Source organism: Chlamydotis macqueenii, chromosome 23, assembly GCF_036417535.1.
Source record: "Chlamydotis macqueenii isolate bChlMac1 chromosome 23, bChlMac1.mat, whole genome shotgun sequence".
Classification (NCBI taxonomy): Eukaryota; Metazoa; Chordata; class Aves; order Otidiformes; family Otididae; genus Chlamydotis; species Chlamydotis macqueenii.
In genome coordinates this window covers 3,640,798-3,660,955 of record NC_141578.1, presented here as the reverse complement: position 1 = coordinate 3,660,955, position 20,158 = coordinate 3,640,798, and the positions used below count along the sequence as shown (strand labels likewise).

Here is a 20,158-nt window from a genome sequence, read left to right as displayed (position 1 = left end):
TGAATTAAGTCGCTCAGAAATAAGAACACATTGGTCACACCGTGCCCTCTGGTGGCAGCGGTGCTGGGGTGGCTTGGGGCAGACCCAGACCACGCAGGTGGCAGCTGCCTCCTTCCAGAGCCAGGCGCTGCAAGGGAACCAACCTGCAGCAGCTCCATCCTGTGCTCTGGGCCTATCCAAGGCACATCTCTCTAGCAAGCCAGAGGCACGATGACATTTAAGAGCGAAGGGACATCAGACCACTTGGCCTGGCTTCCTGTCTAACATACACTGCAAAATTTCACCCCTACACTGAGCTCAGTAATTTCCATCTGACTAACCACCTCTCTCTAAGTTGTGATTTTAAAACATCAAGGTCACACAGCCAGCCTTCTGCAGGCTCTTCTGCTATGCTGAGCACCTCCCAGCCCCCCAAAATTACAAAGCCTTGGGCTTTCCCTACCCAAAGGGTCCAGAGTCATCAGTTCCCGTCATTCTTCTCAAATATGAATTTCAGCAAGCTTTACAGCTTCCCCTCTGGGGTTGTACATATCAGAAGAGTTATTCAGCTGTATCTGAACAGGGTTAATATTCTTCTTGTCTGGGCTCACACAACTGTTTAGGATTCCAGGGTGTGTTGACACTAACTCCTACCTCTTCTTTTAAATAATCTGCACGAGATTCAGAGTAAAAACACATGAGCTTCTCCTTTCTTAGCCTGACACCCATGAGAAAGTGTTGTTTGTCATTGCTAAAAACGGGAAACAAGAGGAAATGTTCCAATCTTTGGGGAAGTACAACGTGGCCAGGAAGGCACACAGGCTATTGCCATCCTGTGCATCTTTTCATTTTGCTGCCAGATGACCGATTTCACAGCGCTCCAGAGGAGACTGGCACATTAAATTGGCAAATTCTTCCAGCAGCAATATCATTTCCCACTTCACATGGGCTCTGAAACAAAGATACTGCCCTCCACCTATGGACACAAACTGCCAGCAGAGTTCTGCTTCCAAGTTCTGTCCCTTTCAAATTGGATCCCTGGCAGCATCTTTGAGCGTGGCTCTGAACTGCTCCTTTTTTTTCCTAGTCCCCTCTTGTCTCGGCTGGCTAGTCTCCTCTAGCGGCTGCTAGCAGCTACTTCAGAGCAGCCGGTACTCAGACATGCAAGAAACTCTTAAATCACTCAGTAACCGGACCTTTAAGGAAGTTTTCTATTCCTGCTCCATTAGTCAGAGGGGAGCTATGCATAAGGGAAGAATTACGTACCCACACCACAAAGAGAAACATTGCACTCATAATTTTAGGACTGACTGCAAATCTACGGACTGGTGGATTTCTGCCAGGCTCTGGATACTCTGGGATGAGTCCAACACGGACTGCACTGCTCTGGGAAGAGCTTTCCAAGGGTACTGCACCACCAAGAGTCTTTTAATGTCAGATGCTGCTTTTTATCAGCTCTGAAAGCATCTCACCAGGAATGCTGCAGATGGGAAAATGAAATGCAGAGGAGCAGACTTGCCTACTCAGCAGGCTGGCTGCAGAGCCAGGACTGGAGCCCAGAATAACACAATGCATTGCCCCACTAACCACAGCACCCAGCCTCCCCTAGCATCCCTCACTGCAGGGCCTCCCCCGCTGCCCTCTTCCCAAACCAAAGCCCATGGAGTGCAGAGAGCTGGAGACTTCAACAGGTTTGTTGTCTGAAGCTTGTCTACAAAGTTTTGGGAAGGAGGCAAAAAGAATATTCCCAGGAGAGTAAAAACCAGGCAGCGCAGGGCTGTGAAGTACTCTTATTTACACAATAGCTCCCATACATGAATAAAACAGGTAATGCAGTACATACAAGGAAAGAATCAGCAAAAAGCAGGAAATACAGAACAGCTGAGCCTGTTTCTAGCAGGAGACTGGATTAGAGAACTTCGGAGGTCTGTTCCAGCCTGAGTTTTCCTGGTGGGCATCTGATCCCTGATGGGAATACAGGCTACGTTAGGCAAGGCTCCCCCAGCATTGCCTGGGTAGGAGCTGGGCACTTCAGAGACTTAAAATAACTAGTTGGGAATTGCTGACAGATGTGAGGGGTCTGAAGTCTTGCCTCTGCAAGGCTCTTCTCCTACAAAAGCTGAAGGAAGAAAGACTGTGCCCATATTCTCACTAACTGCTCAGCCTCTCCACTTCCCAGCTCCCAGAAAGACACCGCCAGTCATCTGAGGAAGACACTGGATGCTCTCCATCCACATGGATGGAAACAGTCATTGCACAGAAAAAAAATCTTAATTCAGCCTTTCCTCAGGCATCTCTTTTAACATGCTAGGGGGCTGAGAGCCTGCCCCACCTCCACTACAAAGCCCTGGCAGACAGACATCCCTGCCAAGGGGCAGCAAAGTGGCTGCCTCACGGTTTGGCAGAATGCTGACAGCCTGGGAATTCACATACGCAGACTGCAGCAAGGCCCCCAGTCAGCACTGATCCCCTGACACACAGCCATTTCAAGGTACTTTTAACATCTTCAGCACAGTTATACTCCACAAGCCCTCTGCCAATAGCTTCGCTTGACCCTGAGCACCCAAGGCATGAGATTGCCCTCTAGATCACATTTTCAGTCTCTGAAATGATGTTGCCTCCTACCTTTGATGATCAAGGCATGCAGGCTTGTTTGCTTTGAACAATGCAGCCTCCACCTTCCTCTGCCTCCTCGCTTTTCCTACCTGTTAACAGATTTTGCCGCTATTGTTGAAAAGCCAGCAGTATGTGGAAGCTGTGTTGCCATCCAAGCCAAATGAGATCAGGACCTTTCATTTCCAGCGTGGCAGCTGTTGTTTACATCACTTTTTTCCCCCCCCCCCCTCACATACAGTAATTGGTTCTCACAATGTTCTTGCTCTCCCACACATGTACTTAAACAGGAAGCAAGGGGTGGGAGTCGCAGCGTGGGGGTTTCCTGTTCTGTCTTTCTGAAACACTGAACTGACACCAAAGCTTTGATCAAAAGATCTGAGCGCACAGATCTGAGGCTGGTACACCGAGGTTCAGCTAAGAGAACATGTCGCTTACAACCGGAAACCCTTCAGTGCTTCCATGGTTACGGGGTTACTGGCACGCCACGTTTTGGTTTTTTTTTATTTCAATACTTTTCAAGCTTTTTTAGTAAATAATTTCCTAATGGGAACACGGGCTATTGTAAAGCAAGTGCAATGCCAGGACACGAGGTTTTGCTTTCCCGCTGACCCTGGAGAGGCGGGGAGGGCTCAGGGTGGCCTGACAAGAAATGCTAAACCACAAGCCCAGACAAGCAACGGAAAACACATCTCAGCAGATGCAAGAGGCGCTCTTCTCAACCTCAGAACGCGGCGGGATGAACTTCAGACCCTCGCCCCGCCGGCTCCCGGGCTGCACCCCACCTGCGACACCAGCACCCCCCTCCCGCGGGCCCACCCGGCCCCGGGCAAGCAAGGACGCAGGGGAGCAACCCGGGGAACCCTCACCTCCCTGCGTGGGGCAGCGGGCACTGGGGCCGGGGGGGTGCAAGCACCGGTACAGCCAACGGCAGCCCACGCGCGCTCCCTCCCGCTCGCACTACAAATCCCACAATACCCCGCGCACGCCGCACCGCGCGCCCTCCCCTCTGCCGCATGCGCACAGCTCCATCTGTCTCCAAGATGGCCGACACGGCGTCCGGTAGCTCCGGCACGGTAACGGCGGCTCCTCACCGGGACGCGGGGCCGTTGTGGAGGGCGTCTCCCGCGGGAACCGGGCGGAATGGCAGCGGCCTGTGCCTCCCCTAACGCTGAGGGGCCTGCGGCCTGCCCGTGGGGCTTTGAGGCGAAGGCTGAAGGGAGGGAGGCGCCGATTGGCTGAATGGCCGGAGGGAGGCGGGGCTCAGCAGCGGAGCTTGATTGGCTCAAGTTGCTCCGCTCGGATTGGCCGGCGAGGCGGGGATCCCCATGAGGCGGCTTTTTTTTTTAAAGGGGCCGCGCCCCAAAGGGTGACGTCTGCATGTGTACGAGTGTGTGTGCGTGTACGCGTGGATTCTGTGTCCGCAGAGGTCGGGCGGCAAGCACGCCAGCACGCCGGCGGATAACTACTACCTGGCTCGGAGGAGGACGCTGCAGGTGGTGGTCAGCTCCCTGCTCACCGAAGCCGGCTTCGAGAGCGCCGAGAAGGCGGCGGTGGAGACGCTGACGGAGATGTTGCAGAGCTGTGAGCGTCCGGTTTTATCAGTGTCGGGCAAAGTCACGCCGCTCCCCTGAAGTTTCTTGTTTCTCTGTTTTCAAATTGGCCTTCACCCTCCCCCCCCCCCCCCCGTATTTTCATTATCTTGTGTTAACGATTTTAGCAAAAGCAGAAGGCTAGAGCGCAGCCTGGCAGTCACAGATCTCTGAGCGTGAGGCGTTGGCCCCAGCTCAGAAGCACTTATTTGTCTTACTCAGCGAGTCCTCATTAGATACTCATCAGGAGTCCTAATAAGCTCCACATGCTGCCAGATTAAATAGAGAAATAACAAAGTTCCAGACATTTGCTTGGTTGAGGCTTTAGAAGTTCCTGTGTGTGGCAGCTCTGTTCCGGCTCTTCTGGGTGACGTGCCTGGGATCTCGGGCCACATATTTTTCTGAAATCCAGAAAATTCTGAAATTTTTTTTCACGCCTATGATGCAGATTTGCCTTTTGCATTTGTGAAAAACATCTGACTCTTTGATCTTTAGTGTTTCCGTACTTTGCATTTGCTTTAATTTTAAATACACAGCCACTGGATTCTGGAAGCTATTTTTCATTCCGTGCTAAATTTACTAAAAATTCAGGTGTCTGAAGCCAGGGTTGGGCTGTGATACACATGTATCTGAATTGAATGTGCGGTGGTGGTTTTTTTTTTCCCCCCCAGATATTTCTGAAATTGGAAGGAGCGCAAAGTCCTACTGTGAACATACAGCCAGAACGCAGCCTACGCTCTCCGATCTCGTGGTTACTCTGGTGGAAATGGGTGAGTAGTTGAACTGGTCCCGCTGATTTCCAGCTGCCTGCATTGCAGAAGATTTGGGTGTGCTGCTTTGGTAGAAAAATCTTGTTCCTGATGTTTCTGGTGTTTTTGTGATGCCTGCTGGTGCTCAGATATTGCTGCTGTGGATGCAGGGTGAATATCTGCAGAGCGCATGATTTTCTTTCTCGTGTAATTTGGAGCTCTTGGAAAAATTCTGGAGAAGCCTTAAGGGATTTTTGACAGGACAAACTCTTGGTGTGATTTCTGTTTCCTCTTTCGTATTTCAGGGTTCAATGTTGAAACGCTTCCTGCGTATGCCAAGCGATCCCAGAGGATGGTCATCACTGCCCGTATGTGGGAAATCCTTTCTCTTCTTACGTGGGAAATTGGAAGTAATTTGACATTCCTCTGTGCTGGCATCCAGAGCTCCTGCTTTTCTGATGCGTGATGCAGTCCCGTGCTCCTGGATGTGCAGCTTGTGTTAAGGACTCCTGTAATGACGGTGTAATAGGTGAAGGAAGGTACCCTCTGCCGAATCAGTTGCCTTTGTTCCAGCATCCTCATTGCACGTGAGAGTCCTCAGGATGGTTTTGTCCTTCCTGTATAGGAGAGAGGAGTCAAGTAATCCTTGTTCGCTTTTGGGATGCCAAACACAACCTGAAACTGCTGCTCGTGGGATGTGCTTTGTCCCTTTCATAGGACCTAGAGATGTGGGACAGCTCAGTATCAGCTAGCACTTTATGCCTAACTCTTGGCAGAATGAAGCTGGCTGATTTGCGTGCGTGTATTTTTTTTTTTTTTGACTCTAGCTCCTGTGACAAACCAACCTGTGACTCCCAAAGCCCTGACCGCTGGACAGAACAAGCCACATCCACCCCACATTCCTGGCCATTTCCCTGAGTTTCCAGATCCTCACACTTACATCAAGACACCAGTGAGTGAAAAGAGACTTCTGTGCCATTTGGGGTCTGTCTGAACGTCAGCGACACCAGGAGTGGCGTATAAATATTCTTACTCTAGTGCTGGTACTGTTTACCCAAAACATTGTTTCTCCTGTCTTAATATATCGCTTGTTGTTTGCGGGTTGCCCTTGCTGTAGATTTCTGGCTGATTGATGTCTGTAGCTCCCTGAAAATCTGCGCGTGTGTGCCATCTGCACCCTAGTCGTGTTTTGAACTTCAGCTACCTGCATTGCGTCCACTAACCGTCGTCTTTTTTTCCCCTCTCTGCTCCACAGACGTACCGGGAGCCAGTAACCGATTACCAAGTCCTACGGGAAAAGGCAGCATCTCAACGGCGCGATGTAGAAAGAGCTCTCACGCGTTTCATGGCTAAGACAGGAGAAACGCAGAGTCTCTTCAAAGATGATGTTAGCACATTCCCATGTGAGTTGTCTAGGACGCTTTGTGCTGTACACGACAGCCGTCTGACCGAGTAGACAGTCTGTTAGAGTTCTTGCTACTGCAGGAGTTGAGCACTGGATGATCACATTGTGTTTGCCCTTCTGAGGCACTGGAAGGCTGGGAAAGAATGAATTTTCTATTTAAAAGGAGGATGAGAAACAGAATCAAAGCCAAATGGTAGGCTTCCACCCTCACCAAAGGCTCGCTTTCTTCTGCCGGTGGAGGCGGCCTTGGCTGGTGGGTGCTAAATTCAAAGCTCATCCCGATCCTGTCTCTGCCCCTCTGCAACTTTTAAACAAGTAATGTCTTCTCTCTTACATTTTTGTGGTAGGCAGTGGAGGTTTTCCTGTTTCTGTGTCTGCAAAGCAGTGATGAGAATTCCCACCTTGCCAAGGCTCACTAACAGCACAGGTGTCAGTGTCATCTTAAGGGGGACGAAGTGATTCTTCAGCCTGTGAGATAATTGAACATGTGTGGAGGTCAGGAAGGACTTTTTGTGTTACTGTAATGCTGTGTCCTTGGCTAGAAACATAAAGGAGCCTCAGAAAATCCGAAATTGGAGGCTGCCATCTTTTAGGAACAGCATATTCTATTCTGATCCCTGGGAGCAGCAGGAAAAGAGTGTATGTGTTTAAAACCAGAGCTAGTGAAAGTGTTTGGTCTCTAAGTAAGAGGTTGGCTTTGTGCTTCATAATCCCTGACTTAAGGAGCCTTCTCCCAGCTTGCTGACTGTGTCCTTTTCCCTAACCGTAGTGATTGCTGCTAGGCCTTTCACCGTACCCTACCTGACAGCTCTTCTCCCTTCTGAGCTGGAAATGCAGCAAATGGAAGAAACGGATTCATCTGAGCAAGACGACCAGACAGACACTGAAAATCTCCCCCTGCACATGAGCACGGTACGCCCAGCTTGAGAGATCAAGGTCTCTTGGGCTCAGCTTTCTTAAACATCTGAAACCTGGTTCTTTGCCTGGCTTCCTTGCAGCTGGGCAGAGTGGGTGGAAAATGGCAGTGGGTTGCGTTTTACCAGATGTATATGGCTAAACAGTGTCATGGTTCTTTAACTTTCTGCAGGGTGCAATATAAAATCAGATTGGATCGTGAACTTTCAGTCCAACATTCATTTCAGTGTTAGGAGAGAGAGGATTGTCCTGGAATCCGACTGTTCCTGAAGGGGATCTTCTTGTGTTAGAAATCAGGAGCCCTCACCAGCTCCTTCTGTGCTGCTGTTTATCCTGGCTGTTGATTATCTGTTTTGCCCATAGGTTATGTGGTTTGAACTTGTAAGCCTTGTTTAGCCTAACTTTGGTTGTTTATGCTTTTGGATTTTTTTGGTTTTTTTAATGTGGCAGGATGATTCAGGACCTGAAAAGGAGAACGCTTCAGTGTTACAGCAGAACACCTCCCTGTCAGGCAGTCGGAATGGGGAGGAAAATGTGATAGACAATCCCTACCTCCGACCAGTGAAAAAGCCCAAGATCCGCAGAAAGAAGTGAGGCGTAGCCAGCTGGCTGCTCAGAGGAAGAGAAACCCGGAGGGTTCACCTCCGCTGCTGTGCGTGAGAGGCATGGAGCAAGACAGGAAAGGCAATCCGGCTGAGTGGCAGAAGTGGAAGAACGATCTCTCTCTGCCCAGTGAACTACATTCTCGTCCTGGTTTGCAGTGTTCCCTCTTTCCCTTCTGCTCTCCTGCTGCCTTGGAATGGTCAATGGTCAATTGCCTTAAAAGCACTGAAGGCCACCGGGTTATCCATGGGAATTGTCTCGGTTTCTTTGGTTTGTTCTCGCTGTCGGCAGGATTTACTCTCTGAAGAGATGGGGGACACAAAGGTTCTTGCTGCTCAGTGCTTCCCAGCAGGCTCTGCAGAATACAAAGGCGTAATTCGTTTGTGGCTGGCTGGCAGGCGAGAAAAGAAATTTCTGCAATCAACCCTGCCTGGCCTTATGATCTAAGGAGCATGTATTAACAGAGACAGAAGAATCCCAGAGAGATTCTTTCTTTGGATTCTTGTCAGGTAAAAGCAAACAGACTTTTGTTTTATAAACTAAAGGCATCTGATGTGTTGGTAAGAGAGTGGAGTGTAAATACAGAGCTAAGATGGCATTTTATTCTCACTTTTCTGACTGCAGCTGCACTTCTAACTTAAAAGCGCTAAGTGTGGTGTTTACCCTGTTCTGCTTTGAGATTATTTTCTAGCAGTATGAATGGTAAGATTTAACAGCTGCTTCAGGCTGTTTTTCAGTTCTATTGTTAGTTTCAACACAGCACAACTCCTTTGAGAGTTCACGCCTTCACCAGCTGTTTTGAAAGACGCTGCGCTGAAAAGCTTGGAATATGGAATAAAGCTGTATTAATTGCAGTCCACAAGGCCATGCTATTGATTGCACTTTTTTTGTTTTGCCCGTTCTCAAATACAGGCTTTTATCAACAGAAGTTGCTCTTTCTACCCCCCGCCCTTTATTTCCTCAGAGCAGAAGACTTTATTTCAGTAGAGAAGGTGGCTGGTGATGGGAGTATTGTAATTGTTAGCTGGTTCCGGAGGGCTTTGCTTTAATTTTAATTCAGCCTTTCCTCAGGCAAAATATTGCTTAAATTTCTTTGACAAAAGACTCATGTAGTTCGGTTCAGTGTCCCAAGCATCTCTTCTGGGTGAAAACAGGGTTCTGGGAGAGGCAGTAAAGGCTGCCTGCTACAGACTGCCAGGCGGGTCGTGGTTTCCTAGAATAGAAGCTGAACGCAAGAAGTCTGTTGCAGTCACCAGGGAGATCAGAGTTATGTGTGTACGTGTTCGCCTCTGTTTAGTTAGGGCATCCTCCCAGGCCTCCCTTTTCCCCTGTCACCCAGGGAGGAGGAAGATAAAAAGGAATAATTGTTTCGGTGAGAATGGAGGTGTTCCTGCCAAACAATTAGAAATGACATCTCTAGCAAAAAAAGTTCTGCATGTGCCATTGTCACTTCTGCTGGTGCCTTGGTTGTACAACAACTGTACAGAGACATTGTGTATGTATGTATATATTTAAAAATTTATATCTTTTTTTACTTGGATTAAGCATTTTTCTTAATGAGAAAATCCTCGCTGGGTAGGGGAAAAATGTAGAATTAAAATGGTCGTTTTTTGTTCATAATAAAAGAAATTTTATCCCTTACAAACAAAACTGTCTGAGTCCTTAAAGTTTCAGGAGTAGAAAAGCGCCTGAATGGAGCCTGAGTGTGTTTTCAGTGGGGTCTACAAGTGGTTGGAAGTCTTGTCCTTCCCCATGCATCTCTTCCTTTCTCCACAGCAACACCTGAGAGCTGAAAAGGTTGGGAATTTTCCATCAAGAACTTTGGTTCATTAGAAATATCATAGAATCATAGAATATATAAAGATGTTCAGTGAGGACAAGGTGCCTTTTGAAATACCATCAGTTTTGCAAAAGCTTTAGTAGAAGGTTTCTCCAATCCCAGGTGGAACATGTGGTTGAGAAGGGCTGCAGAATCACAGGTACTGCTTACTTTCTTTTATATCATCTCTTACACACGTATTTTTCTCCTGATTAGAAAACGAAGACAGATGGAGGTGAAGTATGCAGCATCAGCCATGAATACAAAGGTGAAGCATTAAACAGCCATAAACCGCAGGTCTTAGGACAGTACAATTTCCAGTGAGTCGTACCCCCTCCTTTGAAAAATTGCACCAAAAGGGGCAACTGCGAATCAGCAAGTAGGTCCCTTTTTGACAGCTGCAACTACAAAGCAGTCTTTTGTGGTTGGGAGGGAAAGACAGGTCGTGAGCAGCTGTTGTCGTGCCTGTGTGAGAGCACTCGAAGACCGAAAGTGGGAAATTGGAAGAATGCGTTTTGGTTTTATAGTTGAAATTGGGCTGCAGGTGAATTTTGCTACAGAAATGGCTAAACAGACCCAGAAAATTTGAAAGCCTGCATTGTAACTGGTAGTTATACCGAGAACGAATGTTGCCTGCTCTTAGTTTTTCCCCTGAGATTAACTCAAGTTGTGATCAGACAGATGAAGTCTGTGTGAAGGTTTGTAAACATTTATAGAAATCCCTAGGGCCCGAGTTACACATTACAAAAACAACTGATGTTTCAGACTAAATTTATTCTCATGGCCAGATTCTTAATTGATCCTTGCTTGAGAATGTCTTCCTCATTTCAGTAGGGAAAAATCTAGTGATGCAAATATATGTCTTGCAGGCCGTCTGCTCTAACCTGTCTCAGCAGGCCCTCTTTCCCTGGGATGTTTGCTTCTGTGCTATTTTAATGTAGTTGCTGGCTGTGCACAAAGCCGTTGTGCTCTCTCTGAACATACCTGAGGGCTGTGCCACGTATGCTCCCGTGTTTCTTGGCTCTTCTCAGGCTGTGGGTGAACCCCTGGGCCCGGCCTGGAGCGCGTGGTGGAGATGAGATGGTGGTGAGGCGGCCGGGGAAGGCAAGTGGCGGCTGAGAACATGGCGGCGTTCGCTCGCAGTGCTGAGGAGGCGGGGCAGCAAGCTGCCTTCTAGCTGTGTTAATTTGGCTCCTCTCCTATGCCAGCGAGGGCTGGATTTTGGGGGGAGAAGCCCCCGGTGGTGAGGGAAGCCATGTTGGGGAGGGCCATGAGGTGAGGTGTTTCCATGGCGACCAGGAAAATGGCCGCCGGCCCTACCTGGGCCTAGGGGTGGGGGGAAGCAGGGCTGAGGGGTGCTGTGCGCGGCACCCAAACACCCGCAGAGGCAGCAGAGCAGATAAGCACGACTCGTGGCAAGAAATGCCTCTTTTTGAAATGGTTTTATTTGGAGAGGCTGGGTAGCGCAGATGAAGGTCTCCACAAGTGAGCAGAGGTGAGGCCTGAGCTGCCCCGCTGGAAGGGGAGGACGTTTTTTTGCGATATCGCTGTGTCTTCAGCTGTAGTATAAACTCAGGTAGGCCACTCGGCCCCGGTGTTTATTTAATTCTGTGTTTGTGATCAGCTAAAAGACAACCACTATCTGTTAGATATTAGCAATGACAGTTGCTTCAGAAGAGTGCAGGAAGATGTGAGATGGTGTTGAGAACCTTAACCTATGTTTTAAATCACAAAGGTTTTCTTTCCGGCAGAGCTACATGGGGAAGTCTGTGCTCTGGTTCTCTCACTTTGTGGATGGAAACTTCAAGAGCAAATTTCTTAATATAAGGGTTTTTTTCGAAGGGCTGTAACTGGTTTTTTTCAAATTAGCATTTTCTGATAGAAAATCGCTTTGTATCTTGTGCCCCAGACTAGCAGAGCCATGTACCTAGCAGGCCAGTGAGGAAAGGATGACAAAACGTAGTGCAAATGTGTTGAAGTAAACATACGACTTCCTTTGTCAGAAGCATTTAGCCAGGAATAACATCCCCTTATCCCTGTCCTTACCTTCTCTACCTCCTTTTTTATCATGCTCCTTGCTGGCATCGGGACTGAAAACCAGTCTGGAGACCCAAACTTCATTGGCCAAGTGATTTTTTTCTGTAATTGCTTGTCTGCATTGTAAGTTCCAGGTCTAAAGAAAACAGGCACAAAATACCTCATTTCTGGAGCTGGTGTATGGTGTTTGTATTATCAGAATTTACCAGCCCTACCTCAGTCCATGGAAGAAATGCACGTTGTGGTATTCTAGTCATCATGTTCAGTTAAAGACTAAAGCAGGGGAGCCTTTTGAAGATAAAACGCATTACGAGGAGCTAAATTACATATCTCCTATTTGTGTCTTAGTATTTTTCTCTGCTAGTACTCCTGCTTATAATTAAAAGTGTAAGAAAATTAGTTACATTACCCAAGGAAAAGTTCTTTGTTTGAAGGCTTATGTGGAAATCGCGGTGTCTTAATGGAAAATGGAGCATAGGCAGGCTGGAATTTTCTCTCTTTGTTCCAAAATGACTGATACGTCGCTGGGCTGGGAGACACAATCTGCAAGAGATAAAATTTCTTTATGGGAGATTTGGTTCTGCAAACCATTCGTACATACTCTGATGAGCAGCCAGCAGGGCATTACGGACCTGCTGTTCAATGTGTGCTTTGGCTAGTCTGATAGCGTAAAAAAATGGGAACAAGTCAATTATGCGCTCCCTACTTCTTACCCAGTGTGTCTTGTGTTGTCTCTCCTGATATACTGTTATTCTAGAGAAGCTAGAGGGCCAGAAACCAGTGTGTTTTGTTCAGGCAGCATAGCTGAGCTCCCTCCCTGATTTTGCCGCAATATGTACATTTGGATGCCTCATCCCTGGAAACATTCCAGGCCAGGTTGGCCGGGGCTCTGAGCAACCTGATCTGGTTGGAGACGTCCCTGCTCCCTGCAGGGACCCTCCCTTGAGGGTCCCTTCCAACCCAAACCGTTCTGTGATTCTATGATTTACATGTGTGTGTGTGTGATACAAAGGAATGTGGATATACAAGTGCATGTGTTCGTGTTACCAGAGCTCATACGATCACTGGTTTCTGGGCGCAACACCTCCCCCTGGACTACGCATAAGGAGATCTGTAGCTAACTTGTATATTAAGTTGGAGGCAGCCTCAGCAAATGTGATCAAAACTGGTAGTCTGTGTTGAGAACAGTCTACAAATTCTTGCAAAGCTGCAGCTCAGCTGCTTTGAAGTGTACTTTTCTTACCGGTGGCTCTCGTATGAAACGCTGGGCTGTTCTCGCTCCTATCACATAGCCTTTCTTGCTCAGTGGTTTGTTTTCCAAAGAGTATCTGAGGCTGCTTTTCTGTGAGTCAAAAGCAGAAGCATCTTACTGACATTTTTAAGACAACATTTTTATCAGGGGAAGGGAAGAAATATATGAGCAGCAGACGTTATTCCTATTAATTCCTCTAATTTCTCACTGATACAGAGCACTAGGGCAGCTGGGCATTGAGGACTGATATATGTGAAGGGAAAGGGAATTTCTTTTTCTAAGTATATGTGGAGACCTTGCACAATGGGTTTGCAGGGCAGGTGTGGGGGATTCTGTGTCTGGCTGGCCACGGTCCTATTGCTCCTATACTGTGTGTCTTGCGTGAAGGGAAAGCACTGAGCATGAAAAGTGAACAACTTACCTCTTGGCTCAGGTAACAGCCTGGCCCAAGTGAAGGGTCTCCCCTGAGGGGTACCAGCTGGTTTCCCAGCCTGTCTGGGGCGTGGTGGAGAGGGAACATTTTCCGCTCTTGACATGACCCAAATGAGATCCGCTTCTGCACACCTGTGAGGCCAGGAGAGGGAAATGCCACCAGTATGGTAAAGCAATGCAGAGGTGACCACTTGCTGTTTTTTTTTTTTACTTCTTAAGCATCTGCTGCTCTGTGCCTGAGGCCAACCATCCCCTTATCTCCCCTGACCCTGGATATTTGGGAGGGGTCTGCCCTTTGGATGCCTGTTCCCTCCTGCCACAAAAGCTTCTTTTTGACCAACTTGAGCAAAGAGTAGCCTAGCAGCCCAGTTGTGGGGAAGGTTGCTGGGGAAGCCCAGTGCCACCAGGGAGCTGTGTGAGAAGGAAAGCCCTCGTGCCCGTAGTTTCTCAGGTCCGTGCGCATCACACGGCTCACCTCTGGGGTCCCACTCCGCTGCCATGATGCCTTGCTGGACGGTCAGCATGTGTGTGTACTCTAGTTGCTATAGACACAGAGCAGGGGGTGCTGGAGAGAATGCTGGCGATGGCAGCATCTGAAGGGTGCAGGGAAAAGAGGAGGATTAATAATGGCCCTGGGGATTGCGCTGTGCTGGCTTCTACTCCCAGGAGCCGCCGTTCACACGCTGTAAGTCAGCCGGGGAGAGATCTGGGAGAAGCAGTCTGTAGGTTGTGCTGCCAGGCCCCTTCTCTGTGATCTCTCTTGTGACACAGCCCCATCTGCCCCGTTGTCTGCTCTCTGTCTTTTCCCCTGTGCCTGGCTGTCATGGTAGGGCAGCAAGAAACCCCTGGAAAATGCCAGACTGGCATGAAGTCCAGCTTGACGATTCCGGGCCTTCCCTGAGCACAAGTACCACGAGAGAATGAGGGAGCATCAAAATGTAAGAGCAAGGTGAGCTGAAACAGTGAGGATTGTTTCTTTTGCAGAACACTTTATTTAATCATTCCGTGCAATTAGATCAGAGGGATCTGTTTGCAGTTGTAGGGCTGGTATCTTCACGGCCAGTTGCAGCAGGAGCAGCTGGTGTCAAAGACGAGACCGCTCTGGCAGCTCTCCTGGAAGGTTTCTCCATTAACGCAGTTGTAGAAGCCACTCTTGCTGGTTGGATCTGCATAGATGCCATTGCTCTTGCCAGTACAGAAGTCACTAACACCAGAGCCACCAGTATTGCCACCAACACCAGAGCTACCACTCTCACTTGCACTTGCAGTTGCTGTAGTAGAGGGAGCTTGAGTGATTGGAGGATTGGGATGGGCTGGAGGCACACAGCCTGAAATAAAAGCAGGAAAGGGCTTATTTTTGTGTTGACAGTCTCTCAGCCCTCCCCTCCCTCCATAGGCTCTTTAATGGCTGACATCACCACTCAAGTGTGTTCCCTCAAAGTCTGGAGGGGTTCACACCAGGCCTTTGAAACATCTGGACCCAGGTCCAAGTTACAATCTCTCTCTTTTATCCCAGGGGATGTAGAGAGAAGGGATCTTCCCAGGGCAATCTCTAGCGGTGGCTTCCACAGAAAGTCCTTGTCCACCAAGGCCCCAGAGAGAAAGCTTCATGGGTCTCTAAGCCCTGCATCAGCAGTGAGCTAGGGAGCCACTTTCAAGAAGCACACGCTGCTCAAGTTACTCACTGCTGCTTTGCAGACCGAGACCGTTCTTCAGGGTGGTGATCAGGGGATATTTGCCCTGCTTGCAGAAGGTGCCAGTATAGTCATCCATATCAATGGTCCAAACCATAGCACCTCCAAAATTGTTCTTCTTCAGCCAGTCAATCTGCGCAGTGCCAGGGGAGAAATTCCCGTTAGTCTGCAGACCTGCTACTGCAGATGGCCTCCTGTCTTATTTTTTGTGCAGCCGCACATCCCACCGTACCTTGATGTTGAAGCTCTTGATGTTGTCATAGCCAACCCATTCACTGCCCTTGTAGGCATAGGGCACGTCCTGGGGGGCATCCCAAGCCTGGGTGGCTCCAGAGTTCAGGAACGTGCAGATCTAGGGAGAAGGACAAGAGGTGGAATTTTACTGAGTGTCATACAAAAATGGAAATGTCCAAGCTCTGCCATTACCTTGACTTTATTATCTAGTTTTGTGTTATTTATCTGGTCAATGAGAATAAGTAATCTGTTGGGGTTTTTTTTACCTTTTTTGAAATTAGCTTAAGAAGTTCCAAAGCTTACTCGGACACGTTAGAAACTACTGGGAAAAGATCAAGTATGACATTCCCTTCTTCCCTCTTTCCTTATGGACACTGGAAATAATATTAGTAATTTCTCTTATTTTACTGGAAGATTAATCTTTATATTTCAGAAAGGCCTAGTCATCTATATCAAATGCTTGCTGCTAAACTACATAATGGTATTAGGTTTATGAAGAAGACATTAGTTTTCAGGCATAGATTTTACTATTTTAATTCCCTTTTCTTCTCTAATTCTTTTGACATTTTGTGTCTGAGATAGCTATTCAGAAAGCTCCATGCGTGCCTTCCTTAAAATGATCTGGAAAATGAATGTGATTAGAATACCTCAAAGTAAGCCAGGGACCCGGCCTCCTGTGTGTAAGGTCCAGCCGGACCAGGTCCTGATGCTGCTGCATCAAGACCATGGTTAGATGGGTTTTGCAGTGTGAAGGTATTTCCGTACGTTGGGAATCCAACAAGGAGTTTCTCAGCTGGGGCACCGTTGCTCTTCCAATAATTCATAGTATAGTCCTGTAAGAAAACGTTACTGCTCGAGTCTTTGCCAGGATTTGTAGGCAAGAGGATGAATTTCTAAATTTCTTATCACTGGTGTGATCACGGGCCTGAGATTTGTGACGCAGCCTCACAAAATATACTTACAATATTGAAGTAGATGTTGTCACCGGTGTCAGATGGGCCTTTGTACAGAGGGCTGTTCTCCCCCGTGCGTTGATCCCAGGAGCCGTGGAAGTCATAAGTCATCACATTGAAGTAGTCCAAGTACCTGTGGAGAACATCGCTTCAGTCTGTCCTGGCCAGCTCTGTCACCCAGCCCTGATTGTTCCTTTATGCTGGCTGTTTACCCCACCACATCCCTGGCCACCTCCCCACCTTCTGCAAATCTGAGTTCTTCAAGACTTGTTTTGAGCTGCCTTGTAAGAACTGGAGCCAGTTCTGTCCTCCAGAGGAGGGAGGCAGAGATGAAGGCCAAGTGGGAATTGTGCTGGTATTCTGGGAACCGAGAGGTTCCCTGATGACTTTGAGCCGCCTGTTGTTACACTTCTCTTCCCGAGGTGTCCCCGTTCCCACCAAACAAGCACCACTCTCACAACATTCTTGCCTTACACAAAAGAGTAGGGACCCCAGACGCAACGTGGTTGGTGTCTGCCAGGCACAGTTTCCCTGAACTGCGTGAAGGAAGACCACTCTTAAGTGGTCACAGAAACGACACCGGAAGGTTTGCTACTCACTTTCCAAGCTCAGCAATCTGGTAGCCAGTCTGAATGTTGGAAAGTCCTGCAGCAACAGCGGCGGTGATCAGGAGACGGGGCTTGTTGACCTGTTTGGCTTCCTGCTCAAAGGCTGCCAGCATTTCCTAAGGGATGCCAAGAAACAGCTCTCAGCGTGGGCTCTCTGGGCTCAGGCTTTGCATCTGCCCAGGGCTCTGGCCAGAGCTGTGCAGAGCAGAGGCCTTGACCAAAACCTACCTTCACCAGGACGGTAAAGAGACTCTTGTCCTGGGATGGGCTGCCCCTGGACCCAGGATACTCCCAGTCAATGTCCAGCCCATCAAATTCATACTGGCGCAGGAATTTGATGACGGACTGGATGAAGGTCTGGCGGTTCTGGGGAGTGGAAACCATTGTGGAGAACCTAGGGAAGGAGAGCAGGACAGCGTTGAGGTTTGGTTGGTGCCTCTTCCTCCTTCTCCCTCCCTTTCCAGGGTGCTGTTGTGGGAAGGAGATGGTTTTAACCTACTTGTCTGTCCCAAAATTCCATCCTCCAATGGAGAGCAGAGTCTTCAGATTTTTGTTTCTGCAAAGGGAAGAACAGGAATGTATTTCACTACAAGGAGCTATTTAGTCTTACCAATATCTGACATTATAAAACAGACATTATAAAGTACAGTGCTTTTGCTTTTCATGAAAGATTCTGGTGTAGCTGTCTTTTAGGCTGTGGTCTCTTGGTGTGAACCCCAAAGAGGAAGTTTGCAGCGCAGTGAGTCACTGTCGCCATCCTGAAATGCCTGGTGCTGGCAGCCTTCTCTGCCCTGCCCTCCCTTTCCCTCCCCATCACTCTCTGCCTCTTCTCAGCGTCCCTCGACCCTGCATTGGGCAGAGAACAGATGCAGATGCCCTCTGCTCTCGGTACGTACTGGTTCTTCAAGCCGTTGAAGGATTTGTAGAGGGTCTCATCATTCCATTCGTAAGTTGTGATCTTATTGTTGGACATCCCAGCAAAGGCGTATAGCAGGTGAGTGCACAGGCATGGATCGATGTTGTTTGGCATGTATTTGCCCACACCAGGCCTATACTGGGCCCAGTTGGTGAAGTAACATGCCAGCACATAGGCAGTGCCTGCAGAGAAACAGAAGATGTGATAGGGAGAGAAAAGAGCAGAGAGGACATGTCTCTGGAATGCAGAAGGAATCAATCTTAAAGGCCTTTTCCAACCTAAATGATTCTATGATTCTATGGATGCTGGCCTGTTAACTATCTGCATGAGTCCCTCTTATTTCCAACAACTATCCTTCAATCACACAGGGAGGGGAACAGTGCTCTGTGCTGCACTTAGGAGTTGGTAACTACATAAAGCGGATCTGATGGAAATGCCTGGGCAGTGTTTCCTTCCAGGGTAAGGAGTTCGAGAAAGTGAAGCAGGGTTGGTTGTCCCTCTCAGAACTGGCTCTCAGGGATAATAATGCATTTCTTTCCTTCCTACTTTCTTTCAGTAGATGAGACGCTCTAGGAGCCTCTTGCACCCTGAAACTCATCCCTCAGTGTGGTTCTGAGTCAGGGTGTCTTCCCCAAACGGAATCTTTCTCCTTTGCTGCCACGAGAGGAAGAACAGAGGCTGAAGGGATCTCTGGGGAAGGGCCTGGAGGGTGGAAGGCTCTTTGCGTGTTTGCTGTGCCGCCTGTTTGGCCTGCCTTTGAAAGCTTCTGCAAAAACCAAGCTGTTGCCTGCGCTCATGCTTCATTCAAGCAGAGCAGGAAGGGGCTGCTACGCAGAAGCCTGCGTGAAAGCAAGCGAGATATTTGCACTTTAGATTGAGCGTGCCATCCTTCATCAAGCTTTTGTCTTCAGAGCCCCCACCGCTGCATGCCTGCCTCTCCTTCCCCCCGCCATGGCTGGTAAAAGAATTAGGTAGCAAGTCTGTTCCAGTTGCCTGGATGTGCCAAAGCTGAGAAGGGTTTGGTAGATTTTTTTGGGGGGGTTAGAAAGCACATACCTATCTGGGCGTTCAGCAGGAGGACCAGACCTGTAAAGAAAAAAGTGTGGCATTAGTCTTGGAGCTGAGCAATGCTGTCATGCGGGACTGGTCTGAACCCAATATAACCGGTACCCCAGGTCACCATTCATTCTGAGGGACATGGAGAGTGAGACAAAGAAGTAATGTTTTGTCAAAAAGCCTTGTCTGAATTTGCTTGAGAAAATCTGTTTTTTCAACCATGGGTCAGTTGAGTGTTGATATGGAAGCGGGTACAATTTGTGGAATGATTTCATGTAGAAACATAGAAAAGAAATTGAATTCACAATGCGTTTTCAAAAGGAGCTTTGTGATTAAAGGCACTTTTCAATTTCAATTTGCAAAGAATTCTATTCATTTTTAAAACATAAAATATCCACACTAGTAGTACTGAAACATGTAACTGTACCTCCTGAATGTAATTGCTATGTCTTTTGCTTTGACAGGAGAGTGAAACATCTTTAACTTCAAAAAAAGCTCTAGTTTAACCACCTGATAGAGGGAAACATCCACAAAGACTCATTATAAAGGCAAAGGATGACGTTGCGAAGCAGAACTTACCGGTAAGTAAAATGAGCTTGGCCATCTTTATGTTGGAGGAATTGCAAGCAGCCTGTCTCTTGTTTATATACACTTCTCTCATTTCATGCCAGTCTCCTGTCAACAAAGATGCACAAACATTACGAAACTTGGCAAAGATCAGTATCACAAGAAAATGATACCAGTACAATGGACCTCAACACCCCAGCTGGGGACACCACTATTATCAGGCGGTGCCATGTCGTGGTGCTGCAAGAGCAGTGGAAGAACAAGATTAGATGGCTTTTATTCGTATAAATGTATTTACAGCGACAGGCTTTGTGTCAACACCGGCGATTACACAGTGGATGGGTGGCTGAAGCGTTCACCTTGCGCCGTCGTTTCTCTGCCCGGAGGCGGCAGGCACTGCCAGCCCCAAGGTGGCTTACAAGGGTTTTGTCTCCTTGGCTGGGCAGCCAGCGAGGCAGGGCTGAGTAGGGTTTGGGCTCAGGGCACTGGGCTTTTTGGAGGACACAGGAACTGGGCTCCCTTGCTGTAGGCAAAGTGTCTGTCAGGATCCAGGGGGCTTTGTGATCTGAGCTGTCTCTTGCCCACACCATCTGAGCTTGTGGTCACTTCACGGAAGAAAATATCCTGCTGTCCTGTCAGTAAAGGAAAACCAAGATACCTGCTTCTGAGTCGTTCTCCCACATGCAAAGACAATTTTATTTAGTGAGAAGCACTGATTCTTGGAGGTCAAGCTC

General features: G+C 48.3%; 4 protein-coding genes across 8 annotated transcripts in view; 1 reads left to right on the top strand and 3 right to left on the bottom strand.

Moving 5' to 3' along the window:
• Positions 1-3,709, bottom strand: part of CCND3 (cyclin D3) — a 45,130-nt gene extending 41,421 nt beyond the window's left edge. The window contains exon 1 of the mRNA XM_086765924.1: positions 3,587-3,709. Within this exon, the coding sequence (XP_086622050.1) occupies positions 3,587-3,624 (38 nt within the window). The 5' untranslated portion in view covers positions 3,625-3,709. The remainder of the gene's footprint in view (positions 1-3,586) is intronic.
• Positions 3,606-19,438, top strand: TAF8 (TATA-box binding protein associated factor 8). Of its 4 annotated transcripts, none has more exons than XR_015261017.1 (9): positions 3,606-3,668; positions 4,020-4,176; positions 4,856-4,954; positions 5,239-5,301; positions 5,761-5,885; positions 6,189-6,336; positions 7,108-7,250; positions 7,704-8,365; positions 19,322-19,438. XR_015261017.1 is itself a non-coding variant. In XM_086765920.1 (8 exons), the coding sequence occupies exons 1-8, from the start codon at positions 3,609-3,611 to the stop codon at positions 7,845-7,847; spliced, it is 939 nt and encodes a 312-aa protein (XP_086622046.1). In that variant the 3' UTR covers positions 7,848-9,506. The 4 variants fall into 4 exon arrangements, 1 of the variants encoding a protein (XP_086622046.1); XR_015261018.1 differs by lacking the exon at positions 19,322-19,438 and adding an exon at positions 18,361-18,379; XR_015261016.1 differs by lacking the exon at positions 19,322-19,438 and adding an exon at positions 9,892-10,023.
• Positions 11,231-13,896, bottom strand: CIMAP3 (ciliary microtubule associated protein 3). Of its 2 annotated transcripts, none has more exons than XM_086765900.1 (6): positions 13,872-13,896; positions 13,386-13,528; positions 12,956-13,054; positions 12,122-12,273; positions 11,722-11,848; positions 11,231-11,299 (listed from the first exon to the last, which is right to left on the bottom strand). In XM_086765900.1, the coding sequence occupies exons 1-6, from the start codon at positions 13,894-13,896 to the stop codon at positions 11,231-11,233; spliced, it is 615 nt and encodes a 204-aa protein (XP_086622026.1). The 2 variants fall into 2 exon arrangements, with proteins under 2 accessions (XP_086622026.1, XP_086622027.1); XM_086765901.1 differs by having other exon boundaries at positions 12,122-12,255.
• LOC104482075 (acidic mammalian chitinase-like) lies at positions 14,450-19,518 on the bottom strand. The gene is made up of 11 exons (XM_086765919.1): positions 19,437-19,518; positions 18,858-18,887; positions 17,782-17,983; positions 17,385-17,441; positions 17,114-17,279; positions 16,877-17,001; positions 16,287-16,410; positions 15,972-16,157; positions 15,323-15,442; positions 15,082-15,223; positions 14,450-14,724 (listed from the first exon to the last, which is right to left on the bottom strand). The coding sequence occupies exons 1-11, from the start codon at positions 19,516-19,518 to the stop codon at positions 14,450-14,452; spliced, it is 1,509 nt and encodes a 502-aa protein (XP_086622045.1).
• Positions 19,519-20,158: the final 640 nt, after the last annotated feature.

Coding starts and splice junctions, on each gene's coding strand:
- TAF8 (XM_086765920.1), top strand. CDS start 3,609: ATGCGCACAGCTCCATCTGTCTCCAAGATGGCCGACACGGCGTCCGGT. Junction 4,955..5,238: donor GGTTACTCTGGTGGAAATGG/GTGAGTAGTTGA, acceptor TTCGTATTTCAG/GGTTCAATGTTGAAACGCTT. Junction 5,886..6,188: donor ACACTTACATCAAGACACCA/GTGAGTGAAAAG, acceptor TCTGCTCCACAG/ACGTACCGGGAGCCAGTAAC.
- CIMAP3 (XM_086765900.1), bottom strand. CDS start 13,896: ATGGCAGCGGAGTGGGACCCCAGAG. Junction 13,529..13,871: donor AGCGGAGTGGGACCCCAGAG/GTGAGCCGTGTG, acceptor CTGGCCTCACAG/GTGTGCAGAAGCGGATCTCA. Junction 12,274..12,955: donor GTTTCATACGAGAGCCACCG/GTAAGAAAAGTA, acceptor TCTCCCATAAAG/AAATTTTATCTCTTGCAGAT.
- LOC104482075 (XM_086765919.1), bottom strand. CDS start 19,518: ATGAGAGAAGTGTATATAAACAAGAGACAGGCTGCTTGCAATTCCTCC. Junction 17,280..17,384: donor TGGAATTTTGGGACAGACAA/GTAGGTTAAAAC, acceptor CTCCTTCCCTAG/GTTCTCCACAATGGTTTCCA. Junction 16,158..16,286: donor ACAACATCTACTTCAATATT/GTAAGTATATTT, acceptor GTTTTCTTACAG/GACTATACTATGAATTATTG.